Source organism: Chelonia mydas, chromosome 3, assembly GCF_015237465.2.
Source record: "Chelonia mydas isolate rCheMyd1 chromosome 3, rCheMyd1.pri.v2, whole genome shotgun sequence".
Taxonomy (NCBI): domain Eukaryota; kingdom Metazoa; phylum Chordata; order Testudines; family Cheloniidae; genus Chelonia; species Chelonia mydas.
The window spans coordinates 187,542,806-187,558,380 of NC_057851.1; the positions used below are offsets into that span (position 1 = coordinate 187,542,806).

General features: G+C 43.7%; 1 protein-coding gene across 5 annotated transcripts in view; it reads left to right on the forward strand.

The window, feature by feature from the left end:
* The first annotated feature begins 336 nt into the window (after positions 1-336).
* SPRED2 (sprouty related EVH1 domain containing 2) overlaps positions 337-15,575 on the forward strand; it is an 82,699-nt gene continuing 67,460 nt past the window's right edge. For 2 of the 5 annotated variants that reach the window (XM_037896037.2, XM_037896041.2), the window contains exon 1: positions 408-805. In XM_037896037.2, coding sequence (XP_037751965.1) covers positions 759-805 — 47 coding nt within the window. In that variant the 5' untranslated portion in view covers positions 408-758. Of the gene's footprint in view, positions 806-15,575 lie in introns of all 5 variants that reach the window. The other 3 variants (XM_037896040.2, XM_037896038.2, XM_037896039.2) reach the window with 3 other exon arrangements.

A 15,575-nucleotide genomic window follows, 5' to 3' on the forward strand; every position in this document is an offset into this window, starting at 1 on the left:
CGGCCGGGGTTACACGAGTGGGGGGGGGGGGAAGCCCACGCAGCGGGACGGGCCCCGGCCGGGGTTACACGAGTGGGGGGGGGGAAGCCCACGCAGCGGGACGGGCCCCGGCCGGGGTTACACGAGTGGGGGGGGGGGAAGCCCACGCAGCGGGACGGGCCCCGGCCGGGGTTACACGAGTGGGAGGGGGGAAGCCCACGCAGCGGGAGGGGCCCGGCCGGGGTTACACGAGTGGGGGGGAGCCCACGCAGCGGGACGGGCCCGGCCGGCACTACGGGGAGCAGAGGCAGCGGGCGGGGGCTGGCGCAGCGCCGCCCCGTGCACGCCGAGCGCGGCTGGGCCCGGCCGGCCGGAGAAGGAGGTAGGGGGCGGTCCTACTTCGCAGACGCGTCTCCGCCCCTCCCCGGCTCGCTCGGGCTCCGCAGTCCCCGCGCTCCGGCGGGAGTGGAGGCTGCCGCGCGGCGGCGGCTTTGGCAGCGGCGGGGCGGCCCGATCACGTCATCGCTTCCGCCCAGCTTCCTCCTGCCGTCGGCGGCGGCGCGCCTCGGCCATGGAGTGACTGAGGCGGGGATGGGGCTCGCGCGGGGCCGCCGGCTGCACCCGGGCGCTGCTGCTGCTGCTGCTCCTCGTGCCGCCGCCCGCTGACCGGGCCAGCCCGCACGCCCGCCCCGAGCCCCCGCCCGCAGCCGGGGCGGCCTCCCCCGCAATGTGAAGCCCAGGAAGATGCGGAGGCGCAGCCCGGCTGCCCGCGGCGGGGGATGAGCCTAGAGGGGGAGAAAATGACCGAGGAAACCCACCCAGACGAGTAAGTGACGGGAGAGAAACACCTGGAGGGGGACAAACTTACGGCACTTGTGCGTGGAAGGGCTGCTGGGGGGTACCCCGGGCCGGGCCAGCGGGGGCGGTGCATGCCTGCTGCTCCCTGCAGCCATGCCCAGCCTGTGCGCCCCCCCGCCCCCCTTGGCTGGTTGCAGGGCCCCTGCTGTGTGCACTGGGTGCACGGTGCGTGTCTCTGCAGCCTTTGTTGCTGGCGGGGAGGGGGCAGGAAGGTCCCGCGGCCGGGGAGGCCCAGTGTGTTGTCTGTGCCTGGGCCATATGAACGGTCCTATTAACCCTGCCCCCCCCCCCCGGCTCTCCCAGCCTGGCTCTTGGAAGCCCCCGGCCCGTGCCTCCAGCCTGGGCAGTCCCCTCCCCTCCCCCGGGGTGTGCGCGCTGCAGCCCTCACATCCGCCATTTCTTTTTTCTTGAATCGCCCTCATTTGCATACCACATTTTCATTCATAAAAAAAAAAAAAAGCCCCGTCCAGACAGGCGAGGGCCCGGCGCGGCGTGCGGGGCTGGCCGCTGGCGGAGCGGCCCCGCGGGGCTGCCGCGGAGACCCAGCAGCGGCTTGGGCCTGGGGCGGCGGCGGTCCCGTGCGAACGGGGCGGTCCGGGGCGCCCGGCGGAGCGTGCCTGGCCTGCCGGCGGGCGCTGCAACACCCCCGCGGAGCCTGCCCTGGGGCTGGGCTCGGCCTCCCCCGCCGGGCAGGGTGCACGGCTGGAGGCGGGCAGGGGCAGAGCTCGCCTCTCCCTGCCCCGTGGGCCGGCTCAGCCAGTGGCGCGGCGGCGGCGGCTGTTTGTGAATAAGACGGTTCCCGTTATTGTCACATGATCCTGGCATTCATAAATCCGGTAACCTTCAGCCTGTCCCATTCACTCGCTCCGGCTGCCTGGTGCGCGGCTGCTGCCCGCAGGGCCTGGCGGGGAGCGGCTTTGCCTGGCTGGGAAACTCTCCCTCTACAGAAAAAACAACACTCGTGGGCCCCAAACCACCTCCTCCTCCATGCGCTCCGCTGAAGGGGAAGTGACTCAGTTTTGCAGCATAGGGGAGGTGCGGTCGATGTCGAAGGTGTAATCTCGCAGGCGTGGGGAGCATATTGTTACTGTTGCCCCTAATTTGGGTGGCCATCAACGCGTTCGGAAGAGCAGTTCCTGCCTCTTCGTTTTGCGTGAAGATTGATGCAGGAATGCGGTATCCACACTTGACTAGGGGATTCCACTGGGTATATATATACCTGTTGCAAATAATGAACCTTGCCCATCATATGCAAGGAATGGTAGTAGACCTAAATAAAAGGTTAAATGTCAAACCATAAAATAACATTGGACCCTGCTTAAAAGTAATTGGTGTGGGGAAATGCCTATTAAAAGTGCACTACCCTCCGCTTTCTGCAGCTTACAATCTTTGTATGCATATTTAGTAATGAGTTCTTCAGTCCCATGCCCTCACATTTTGTCCAGAAATCTTGATTTGACATGGTTGAAGAAAAAAGGAATTGTAGTATAATTTATTCAACTGTTCCATTGTGGCAATTATAATAATGGCTCGGATTCAGCAGTCACTTACATGCATGTTTAAATTCACATAAAGCACATGTTTAAATTTACATAAAGCGCATGTTCTTTAGTGTTTGCAGGATCAACTCTTAGGTATGTAACCTTCCTGCAGTGCAATATGGCAACAGTCATCAATAAAATGAACAAGATAATTAATTTAATATACAACTCAGACTGTTAGCATGACATTTCTGTTTCAATAGCAACAGAGTAGAAAGAGCTGAACTCCTCCAATATTGTAATGCTTTTTTCTTGTTCTAACAGTATTTGCAAATAAATAGATTAATACTTCTACAAGATTGTTTTGTGGGTAAATGCTGGGAATGCCATGTTCGCATTTATTTCATAATTATTGAGAAGACTGGTCTCAAAAATAAATTTACAAAGATGTTACAGCAATATTACAGAAACCTATTTAAGAGATGTACTCACCAAAACGTTGTTCCTGGCTATCTTTTTCTGGCTTTGTCAGAAAAGTGAGTCTCAGCATATAAAATGGATATATGCTCCAGAATTTGGCATTAGACCCATACTTAAAATACCCAACTGCTCACAGGTACTTTAAAACATTGTAAAAAATGTACAGCTTTATTCCTATTTACAATAAAAATGGTAGTTCAGTGGAGTGTCAAATGTTATCACTATAACTAAAAACCGAACCAACACTAAATCAGGTTGAGGCAGAAAGAGTGGTGAAGGAAATGGCTTTTAACTTCAACCCAGGTGTTAAGAGGGATTATATTTTTCACATTTCTCAATGGAGAAGCTGTAAACTATATGCATAGCCTCTGAAATTGTGATCTGCTAGGTTACTAATAAATTATTTTGAAGTCTAGCAGACTATGGCAATTCTTCCAAGTAAGAGTCCAGTTTATCGTATGGATTTTTTCCACTAATTAAGTTAGGTTTAAAACAAACAAACTCTAGGGTGGGTTTTTTAGTATTACAAAAAATGGTTGCCACGCTTTCCAGCCTACTAGGCCACGTCTAAGCACAGTTAGTCTGTAGTGGAGAAATTAACTTTCTGGTTTACAGTGGATTAAGGTGGTTAGTGGTTATGTATTTATTTATGCTTTTTTATCTAATTAAACAATATTGTACTTTTTATGGTATTAGAAGACAGAGTATTCTAAGTGCATTTGGGGGTTGGTGCCAGGATGAATGTTGATTTAAAACAGCATATTACAAAATTGAGAGAATTCTGTTCAGAAATCTGATGCTTTGTTTTTCAGTGGTTCATTTTGATTTGTTTTAGAATCATTTTTCCCTTTAACTGTCCCACTGCTTAGACTTGCATTTCGGTCACGCTTTTAAAAAGCAAAGTAACTCATGACTATTTTATTTTGACAGGGTTTTTTTTGACAGGGGGCGGGAAGCAATGCCACACTAGCTTGCCCTGGGATCTTCACAGTTTAACCAAGCAAAGCTGTCCCTGGCCATTACTTAAATGTGTGATGTACAAGAAAATCTCATGGGCGAGTGGAAGTGGTGCTGGTGCCTCAGTGGGCAGCGCTCTTTAGTCTGAGTTACTATTGAACCAGTTTCCTGATATAGTGCTAATTGTCATCATGGCTATTGGAGGTGCTGTCTTTCAGGTCAAATGTAAAACAAAGGTCCTGACCACTTGTGGTCATTAAACATCCTGAGCAAGTATTTGCAAGAGTATTCTTGTTTGTTCTGGTGAAACATGGCTTGATGCAGTACAACTCAGGCGGTTTACATTATGACTTGCCTCAATATTCTCTGTAATTTCCTTTATAAGTAATTCTTCACCTCCTATCCTAAACTGATGGATAGTGTTGCTGAAGTAGTGACTTGTACGTTGTTTTTCACTTCAGGAAAAAGAAGTAAGGACCAATACTCTGATCAATTTCCTTAAGCTCTCCGAACAGTGGTAATAAGCTCTTCTATTTGCCCTTGATATCTGGCTCTGATTTGCTTAGTTATTCTAGTTTCACTGAGTAACTACGAGCAAATGTAACTAGATTACAAAAATGGCCACTGTTGAGATGAATTCTAAAACAACCTTCTTCAAGGTAATTTTTTGTTTTGTTTTAGTGTATTGAACTGAGCAAACTTTGGAACAACTCTGTAACCATTTGTAAATCCAAACTGAGTGTTTGAAACATTAAGATCAATATTTGAAGGTGCATTTGTCATTGCACAGAATGCCTCTTTCTGCTTCTAGAGCTTTATTTCTGTCCCCATTCCTTTCCCCATCTGCATATCACCACAGTACTTCTAATCCATGTTGGTGTTAATGGGCTTGCGAATATTTAATAAAACTTAAACCTAATTAAGATGTAGTGTTGAGTGAGTTGAAGCTAGGAGACATAAAAAAAAAAAAAAATGTTAAATTCCATGTTCCTCTGGGCCATTCCACTACAATTGTCTATAGAATTGAAGACTATAGGTTAGTTGATTCTATGTTCAGTACAGATGTTAATTTATTTTCAAGAAATGGGCAGGTAATATGTAACTCAAATCCTAAATGCACGTTGCTGGTGTTGTGTTTATGGGTTTTACTGGGAAGAATATAAGATTCCATCAGAATTTGCATGTACAAAAAGATTGTTATATTTAATGCTACTTTCATTGAGCATAATGCATACCCCCAGTGCCAGAAGAAGTCACAGAAAGTAATTAGATGGAAAAGGTCAGAAAATGAGATTGAGTTTGTGTGTAGTGTTGTTTGTTGTACTGTGTCAAGATAATTAAGTTAGTCTCGGGGCTTGTCTATATGGGGACATTCAGGAAAGTTAAGACAAATTAACTTAAAATGTGAAGATATAGCACATTAAACCCTTGTGTCATAAATATAAAGAGAAGAGTAACCACCTTTCCGTATACAGTGCTATAAAATCCCTCCTGGCCAGAGGCAACATCCTGTTACTTGTAAAGGGTTAAGGAGCTCAGCTAACCTGGCTGGCACCTGACCCAAAGGACCAATAAGGGGACAAGATACTTTCAAATCTTGGGGGGAGGCTTTTGTTTGTGCTCTTTGTTTACGTGGTTGTTCTCTCTTGGGACTGAGAGAGGCCAGATGGAAATCCATCTTCTCCAACCCATCCTAATCCAAGTCTCTAGTATAGGTAAGCCAAGCAAGGCGGATTAGTTTATCTTTTGTTTTATGTGAATTTTCCCTGTGTTAAGAGGGAGGTTTATTCCTGTTTTCTGTAACTTTAAGGTTTTGCCCAGAGGGCGATCCTCTGTGTTTTGAATCTGAATACCCTGTAAAGTATTTTCCATCCGGATTTTACAGAAATGATTTTTACCTTTCTTTTTTTTAATAAAATCCTTCTTTTAAGAACCTGACTGATTTTTCCATTGTTCCAAGATCCAGGGGTTTGGGTCTTTGATGATTTTGTAACCAATTAGTTAGGATATTATTCTCAAGCCTCCCCAGGAAAGGGGGTGAGTAGGGCTTGCGGGGATATTTGGGGGGGGGGGGGGGCAGCATATTGTTCAAGGACAAGGCAAAGTTTGTACCTTGGGGAAGTTTTTAACCTAAGCTGGTAAGAATAAGCTTAGGGGGTCTTTCATGCGGGTTCCCACATCTGTACCCTAGAGTTCAGAGTGGGGAAGGAACCTTGACACCTTGTGTGGATGCTCTCCTTTAGAAATAAACTGGCCTTAGCTCCTCCACCAGGCACCTGTAGCTTATTCATGGCATTAAGTTGGCTGGGGAGCAAATAGTTTGAGACTCTGATTAGAAGTGTCAAAGTTGCTTTATGGAAGTCTGTAGCAATTGTGCCATGGTGCGCTGACCTTGCAGAAACTTGGTCCTAGAAACAGTAGAGACACATCCCCAAACTTTGCAAATATGACTAGCAATCCTCTTGAAATGTTTCAAATAACAGTTTAAAGTGGAATATTAACTTTGCATTGGCATGTTTTGCAGCTGGTTTTATTGTCAGGGCATGGCTACACTTGCAAATGTAGAGCGCTTTGAGTTAAACCAGCCTTCAGAGTGCACAGTAGGGAAAGCGCTGCTGTGTGTCCACACTGACAGCTTCAAGCGCACTGGCGTGGCCACATTTGCAGCACTTGCAGCGGCATTGGGAGCGGCGCATTATGGGCAGCTATCCCAGCATGCAAGTGACTGCAGTGTGCTTTTCAAATGGGGTGGAGTGTGACAGGGAGTGTGTTGTGTGTATGTGGGGGAAGAGAGAGTGGGTTTTTGGGGGGCTGAGAGCATGTCAGCATGCTGTCTTGTAAGTTCAGACAGCAGCAGACCTCCCTCCTCCCCCCCCCCCCCCCCCGGCGCGCCTCTCTCTCTCACACACACAGCATTCCACACTAATGGTTTGCTTTGTCTCGGAGCAGAAAAACAGCCGGCTGTCAGAAACGGAGCTTACAAAAGGCATATCCGCATTCCTGGAGCGATTCAAAAACAATGACAAGAGTGGCCACTTGACTTAAGGGGATTATGGGACGTTTCCAGAAGCTGATCAGAGCGCAGTAAAGCAACACCTCGTCCACACTGGCACCACGGTGCTCCAGCGGGGCGCAGCAAACGTTATTCCACTTGCCGAGATGGAGTACCAGCAGCGCTGTAGCCGCAGAATCCGAGCGCTCTGTGTGCCTTGCCAGTGTGGACGGGTAGTGAGCTAGTGCACCCGGGGCTCCTTTATTGCGCTGTAACTCGCAAGTGTAGCCAAGCCCTTGGGTAGACTGATCCCAAAACCCACCCACCACTGAAAATAAGAGCAATAAATCATCACTGTGCTTACTGTGAATACTGAACATAGTGAAGCATTAAGGTTGCCCTTTAGAATTAGACTTGTCTCATTTTCATAGTAACTTTGTCTATTGCACATTACTGACTGCTTTCTCCTAGATGTAATAAACAACTGATTGCTTTTTTTTTTTTTTTGGTCATGAGTACAAGCTGTGCAGGAAGACACTGGCCATACTGTGTGTCGTGACATCATTGCTTGCGCTTGGGACAGGAAATGCAGGCTTGCCAAAATGTAACCATTCACTTTGTGGCCTAAAAATGTAATATGATTATTTCTGAGGTTTATATGTTACTTTAAAAAATACTACAAGTAACTAGCTAATGGATTCAATTACATTGAGAACTAACTGTTTTCAAGGGAAGTTCTTAATGAGCTGTGATAATTGAATCTAGCACCTTCTACTTCCTTATCCCAGGCCAGGGCTTTAAAGGGACTCCTAGGTTTGTTTATTTATGTATTTATGCTACATCCTGAATGGTTTATGGGGAGGATATGTGGCACATGGTCAAGTGAGAAAGCAAGAGGAAGAGAAGTCAAGACAACAGGGGAGGAACAGAACTGGTAGAGGTGCACCATATTTCTCACCAGAGGTAGCACTTTACTCTGAATTACAGACAGGCTCAGCTTACAGAATAGCAAGTTCAGATATTGGGAAGCTGAAGTGATAAGGGAGAATCAAATAATTTGACTTCAGTTAGACAAAAAAGTCCATAGTCCGTACATCCTTTTAAACTCTCTTTGGTTGTTTCTGGGCAGGTGTGGTTCTCAGGTTGACAGCCCTGGACCTAGAGGTTGTTTGCTACTTATAAACCAGATGCAGCCCAGGCAGTGGCAATGGACCGCCCTGCAATGTGCCCCACTCCTGACCTGGCAAAACAGCCACTTAGGGCTGAAAGGTTTATTTCCTCTGCGGGTTTATTAAATCCTGACGTTGCAAACAAGAGTCTTCAATGTAGTGGAATGTTTTTAATGTAGCTCTCTGAGAGCTGGATTTAAATTATAAATTTGTGTGTTAGGCCAGCAAACCACCATTGGATGGCACTCACTTGTAGTCACTCAGACTGAGCCATATTAGAACCAGTGGCATTGAGACAAAAGGCAACTGAATGCCACTATAAATCCCTTGAGCCATCCAATTCCTCTGCTTCCCAACACGCACTGTCAGGTTTATTAAATGAACTCTACTCATCATCTTGCACTGTGCTGGAGGAGAGGAAATTATCCTCCAGTTGGGTAAAACCTGGGAGAGGAGTCGTCAGGCAGTTGAATACCTTTTATATCTTCAGAGGGACTGTTGCCATTTAGAACAAATCCAAAGCAAATGGTATAAAACAGGGACTCAAGCCTGTCGTATTCGGGGTGCACTCAACTTCCACTGAAGTCAAGGGATTAAGAAGACTTGTAGCCTTGCAAGGCTGCACCCTATATATCCTTGTATCTTGGGACCAGATTCTGCTCAAGAAGATATGTGCAGCTCCTGCTGATTTCAGTGGATTGGGCATGTTTGTTAAAAGGCAGAATAATGCCTTCCTATGAGAAACTGAAATTTACATGAATACAAGTTTACGTTATGGGCACACACAGAGCTACATAATCAGAAACTGCAGGTGGAGTCTTTGTTACGTAACCTGTTTGCTGAACAGACTAGTGAGTCTGTGTATTTAAACTGCCATGGTAGTGTAGACAGCAAGAAATGATGGTATGTAAGCTCTGATGTGAGGGTATATGTTTCATTTAGTAGAATCTATGAAATGATGAGTGAATTTCTAGCCTACCTGACGTTGCATCTTGTGCACAGAGAGCCAGAAACACAATACTTAGGCCAGTTATCCATTTAGTTGAGGTGAATGGATGGCTAATTCTCTTGGTTTTCTCTGCAAGTCTTTCATCGCTGGACTGCTATTAAATATTTAGGATTGAAATGTAGCAAATAGGAGTATAAGGAGAATCCTTGCACTTTTATTTCCTTTGCCAAATAGACTGAAATGGACTGAAAATGGAATCACCAACAAATATACACTATGCACAACAGGAACTGAAGAGGGGGTATTGTAACCTTTCCCCAGTCATAAGGCCTAGGGAAAAGAAGAGGAGCAGCTCCCAGCAGCAGAACCAGCCTCTAGAAATGAAGGCCCTCCTCACTCCAAGTAGGAGCTAAGGGTACCGGGGCATCTTCCAAACTCTTAGTCTGTGATATCAGCTCCTTGCAACTTGATTTTGGGACACTTCAAACTTCAAAACAAGGGGACCCCCCCCTTGTTTTGCCTCAGACGACTCCTGCTTTTCTTCCTTGATACCTCTGCTTTCTGCCTTGTTATCCCTGCCTTCCATACACTCTTCCTCCTTTCCTCTCCCTTCTTCTTCCTCTTCATTTTGCCTTTGCATTTGTTTGGTCTTACTAATTCTCACCCCCAACCCCATTTAAAAAGAAACACAGTAAGGGCTTGTTTACATGGGGAAATTGACCAGCATGGCTATACTGCAAGACTTATAAGAGTTCTGCTCTATCTATACTGGTTTAACTCCCTGTGTGGACACTGTATTCTGAAATGAAAGTGACTTTATTCCAGAATAATTCTTCCACTATAGCTGCGCTGGAGGATTTCCCTATGTAGAAAGCCGTAACGTTTGTGCCAGGTATCACTTGGATAATTTATGTTCTGCATCCATTTTCTTTATGAGGGACTCCCACTGAAGTCAGAGTCTTGTGCAAAAGCTGATGGCAGCTTTTAAACATCGGTAAGTACGATGTGAAAGTGAAGGTCCCCATCCTGCAAGCTGCTTTGTACAGACAGACCCCTGCAGTTGTTTGGAGCCCTATTGCTGGATCAGGGCCTGAATTTGTAAGAGAATTCTGCTTTGCACTTGAATGCATGTGAAGACTTGGAAACATTTAGATTTTAAAAGTACTGTTCAGAATAAAAAAATATGCTTAGAGTTTCAAATTAGTCTAAATTCTATTAGAAAACACCCCGGATTCTGTTTTTTGTCATATATTGAAATGCATAGCATCGCTTTAATAAACTATTAGTAGCTGAGCAAGATTATTTTCCTGTTCAGTAATTTTATAATATTGAATAATTTAACTGCCAGTGTACTTATTTAAACAGGTATGTGTAGTAGTTACTATCGTGGGGGAAAAATTGTTTTCATTTTTATTAAAATTTCTTTAAATTGTATTCATGAAGTCTGATGATGGCACTGAAGAGTCTCAAACGCTAGAGGAAATCTCTTTTCGTTCTTCCCCAAACAGCTGACCAAGTGCCCTCTGTCTGTGGCCTACAACACCGGTCTGGTTCCTCCCTTGCCTTCAGCATTTGGAATTGTATTAAACTGTGGCTTTATTATCTGGATTAATGCACATTGAGGATTAGATTGATACCGTTAACACCACTTCACTTGTGACCTAAAGGTTATTTTAAAATAGAGTCTCCAGACGAGACTATAGTTCACTGACTCATATGGTATCTTTTTCTTTTGTCCTTATGCAGTGGAAAAAGCAGTTCTAAAAGGATCAATCAAACTCAAAAAGGCCTCCCGTTCACCCTTCTGCTAGGGATTCCTCTTGTATGCATTTATTTTATTTTTTTTCTTTTAAACACCACTCAGAAACAGGCAGAGTGGTCTGCATTGTGAAAAATCAGTAATGAATTGTTTCTTGCAGCTGAAGTGCTGCCAAACAGCATCTATAGAGTGGTCCCTACTGGGTGACACCAAATGTTCTCTATGAGCGGTGTTTTAATGCCCTATCACACTGCTTCCATAGCTGACTATATTACATGCTATGTTCAGTGAAAGCCAGGAAGCTAATTCACCCATGTTTTCAGTATATTTTTTTCCATTAACATGTCTTAACAATTTGGTGCTCCTGCATTTTAACACGTGGAAAGTAATCTACCTGTTTATGTGGTTTGTGAGCAGAAAGGTATGCCCCAAAGCTGCTATAAGGTTACTAATACTTCAAGTTACAACATATAAAGAGGAGTGTGTTTTGCCTCAAGTTGAGACAAAAGTGAGTTAAGGTTGTGACTCTGTTGGCTAATGCTCCGATATTAGGTTGCAGCAGGGGCAGGCCTCAGTGTATTTCCTCTTGCACATCCTCCTCTCCTTTGGCAACAGGACTTTTTCCTAGTGACTTTAGAGTGGGAATTGGCAGCCCACAACACTGGAACTAAAGCTGATAACTCTCTTGATCTTTAAAACTGCTTTTTAAAGCACCAGCTAGACATTTGTCCCACGTTGTTAGCCAAGTAGTGCAGTGGAAGGATGCCAGGAGGCATCCATAGGGTTAATGAGAGCATAAATTCAAACATTCCTGCATGGCTTCTACATGGGCTGTTGCAAGCTATTTACAAATAGGCTGACTTTTAAATGCTTGTATGAGGGTAAATAGACCATCTTGTCCTTTGAGCCCTAGAAGTTTATGAAATCATTTATTTAATTTTAAGGACTCTGTTAAATGTATAGAACTTTAAATGTTCAAAGTCTGGTACCGTCTTTCTAGGATTAACTTCACTGCTACAGCAGGCTTGTTCTTGTATTACCAACTCTGTCTCTTAGGTAGGAAGCTAAGATAGAGAGGCTAAGTGACTCTCCCAAGGCCAGCCAGTAAGTCAGTGGTAGTAGTTTGATTCAGACCGTAGTAGTTTGACGCTTGATATTTTAGTGGTGCATGCTGGTGCTTTTATACTTAACAATTTGTAGTGGAAACTTTATATTTCAGGATTCATAGCTCTGCCATCATAATTCACCCCTGACTAAAACTTGGCACAACAGGGTAGCAGGCTGGTTGTATTCTCCTGCCTGTCCTCCCCTTTTTTACATGCTATTAAAATGAGACTATTTATTTATTTTATTGGTGGCCGGAGGGAGGCAGGAGGAAAGGTAATAAGTTATGTTGGCATGTGTCCTTTTTGTAAGGAATACTTTTGATACTCTTTTGTATTCATATGACTTAAATCAACTTGGTTTTAAAATGAAAGTTGTCAAATAATTAGTCCAAATAAAATCAATTAAACTTAGAAATAAGAGATACTGTCAGTCAAATTAGTTCAAACTTTAAGTTTTGTAAAAAGTAAGCTTTTATAAAGTGGCGATTAGTAAAGCTTCCTATAGAAACAGTTATTTTAAAGAAATAAACTTTTCCCCATCATGTTTTCAAACCAGAGATTGTGGCATTGTGCATGAGAACCAGAAAGTAAAATTGATTAGAAACTGACTTCACAAAAGTGATGAAGACAAATCTATTTTTATTGTCCCAACTGACTGAAATGCAGAAAGTAAGCTAATAGGAGACAAGACAAAAGTAACAGAGACTTTTAAAATGCTTACCATTTTAATAATGGAAAATGGTGGTGGTTGTAAGGAAATTTTGTAAATCATGATTCTTATTTTCCTTGAAGACGTATATGTAAATAAAGAAAGATAGCTCCAACTAACACTTAATGCATATGAGTGACTTTATTTAAACAAGTAGTTCCATATCTCAGCAGAACTAGTTAGTTATCTGCAGGATAGGACTCTGTATTACTGAGACCTGCAATATTGTATGTATGTAGCATCTTTTTGAGTGGGGTCTAATATACACACTGAGGACCAAATGCTGCAGGAGGTCATAGAAAGATTCTCATTGTAAGCACTGTGTCCACTAGTGATGGTTTTGCAAGACTGGTTTCTTTTTAACATTCTTCCATGTACTTACATAAACTATAATAGCTCTAAAGATCTTATCACATAGGTGAGGTGCCTTTTAAAAATACTTCCTAAAAACAAATTACACAGTAGACCTCAACAGCTACTTCTGAGCCATTAGTCAAGTTAGTTCATGTTTCTACAAGTTCTTCATGTATTTATATAATTTGCATCAGTTTAAATTTAATAAGTCATAAGGTTTCTGGAGATCATCACTCTCGTTCTTCTAGATGGATTGCTTTTTCAAAAAGAGGATTTAAAAACATAAAGATAATTAAGTGAGACACAAATCGACAAAAGCAAAAAATAGAAGGGTGAGACTCTATCCTTGTGTCTGTTTTACAGTCCTTTTCACACAAGAAGCTGTCTTTTGTACCCCTCTTGCAGAGTGTCGGAGCCTGGGCTCCAGCCCGAGCCAAAATGTCTATGCTGCTATTTTTGGCCGTACAAGTCCAAGTCAGCTGACCCGGGCTCTGAGAGTTGGTGCCACATGTTTTTATTGCAGTGTAGACATGCCCATAGTGTATGTGCGCCAGGGGACCAAATTAAAGTTGCCTGACATTTCCAGACTTTTGAGTGGTTGGTTACTAATAACCTTAACCTTTTAAAATAGCTTTTTGGTATTCAATAATGTATACAACTAATGAGGGGAAGGGGGAATAGTCTCCATTAATGGGCCAGGTTCCAGTGGGGCTCTTGATAGTTGTGGCATCACTTGGAGCTGGAGCTAGTGGAACATAACTTTGGAGCATCTGTAAAAGAAATCAGTATGCCTGGGATTTTCAAAGGTGTCTAGGGAGTTAAGTTAGCCAAGGGCCTAACTCCCTGAGGTGCCTCTGAAAATTCCAACCTATATGCCTCGACCTTATTTGTAATGACCAGACTTTAAATTTTGTTGCAGATCACCTTTGGTAAATGCCTAAAAACAAAATTCCAATGCCCCCCCCCCCCCCCCGCCCCTCCAAAATTGCCTGATAAAAGTACATACTGGAAAATAAGTACACCTTTTATATATCAAACTGAAATGTTCATAAACAAGCAGACCTGTCAAATACATTGTAACCATTTACTTTTAAAAAGTTAATGCAAAAGATTATTCATTTAACCAGTTTCTAATTCATTTTTCAAAATAATAGTAGCCAAGAATATTCCCCAAGTTAATAACTGTAGTGAATTTGGAGGTATGTTGTTTATTGATAACTTAAGATCCATAAAGTATTTTGTATTTATGATAGCTTGGCTATGGCTTTTATCTCATGTGCTCTTCCCTTGTGCATGCGCACACATATATATGAGATGCTAAACTAAAAATAATTTCAGTAGCTCTGGACCAGTTCGTGATTATTCTCACACGCAAGAATAAAGCTAGCCAAATATACCAAATTTCAGCACTTTAAAAGGGTAGTACAATTTCATACTGTCTTGTGTCCTAATCTGAATAGCATTCAGATATTTAATAATAGCTTAGTGAAAAATAATTCTTGTGGGCTTGGCATGTTGGGGATGTGTGCACGAACACTCATATCACTAAGGAAGTATAGGCTACCTTTATCAAGTTATTAGAGGAACAGCTTATCCCAGCATGCTGTGAGGTCAGAAAGAACACATGCAATAAATATTTCATTGCTATATTTTTTATGTACACTATCTTCATTTGATGGGAAGAATACAATATATGCGCCTTGGAGTCCATGCAGCACAGTTCAGAGGTGGCTGTTTAACTTAGTTCAAAGAGAGAGCTTTGGGCATTTGATCTGAGCAAGCAGAACGCTGTTATAAACCAGCAGTGAGCATGAGGGGTAACTTCCTTCTTAGATGTTACTGCTACAAAATAATATCCTTGGTGTGCATATGCCCTCTAATGATGTTGGTGATATAATTGTTAAATGACTTTATTTTCCTGATTACACCGGTGCCTTTGAGGTATATTTAATGTGGATATTAAAGTGTGGACAAATAATAGTGTTACACCAGCGACCAATAGATTCTTGATATCTGAATAAAATACTTGAAGTAGAAACTGCATGGATGTCCAGAGTCGCTAATAGAAAAATATTCTGTATGTTTCTCAAAGGGAAATAATTATCCTTAAATAATACTTATAATGCTTAGTTCTGGTCTGCACTAAAGAGTTAGGTCTACCCACCTACATTGCTCAGGGGTGTGAAAAATCGACCCCCCTAAGCAATATAGTTAATCCGACCTAACCCCCATGTAGATAGTGCTAGGTTGATGGAAAAATTCTTTCGTCTGCCTAGCTACCACTTCTCTGGGAGGTGGATTACTTATACCTGGTTTCATATCTGCCAGCTCACCCTCCCACTTCATCAGCAACCCACCGGGGACCCTGGGCTTCCAGTGTCTGCATCTTCAGGATAGTTTGCCCTCAGACCAAATTTCAAGTATCAAAGTCTTTTGTGAAAGAGGTTACTTTTTTTCCACTCAGGTCTAGCCACAAGCCTTAAAATAGAAATCCCACAAACATATCTTATGAAAGTAAACCTTGCTGGAGAATTTAAGACAATCAGCTAAATGTCTTGCTTATCTGTGCGTCTGTTTGGCAAGCATGTTCCTTCATGAAAGGCTGCAGCTGTAGGCCAGGGTACACAGAACCCAACATAAATCCATGGCACTATAGAGCAGCAGCCTGCTCATTCTGCAAGTGAATTTGCTGGGAAGGTTGTTTTGTGAAAATACGAAGAATAGCATTCCACCCTACACCTTAGTGCAACGACTGAAGATGAAGGGGGACAAGCCCCTCAAC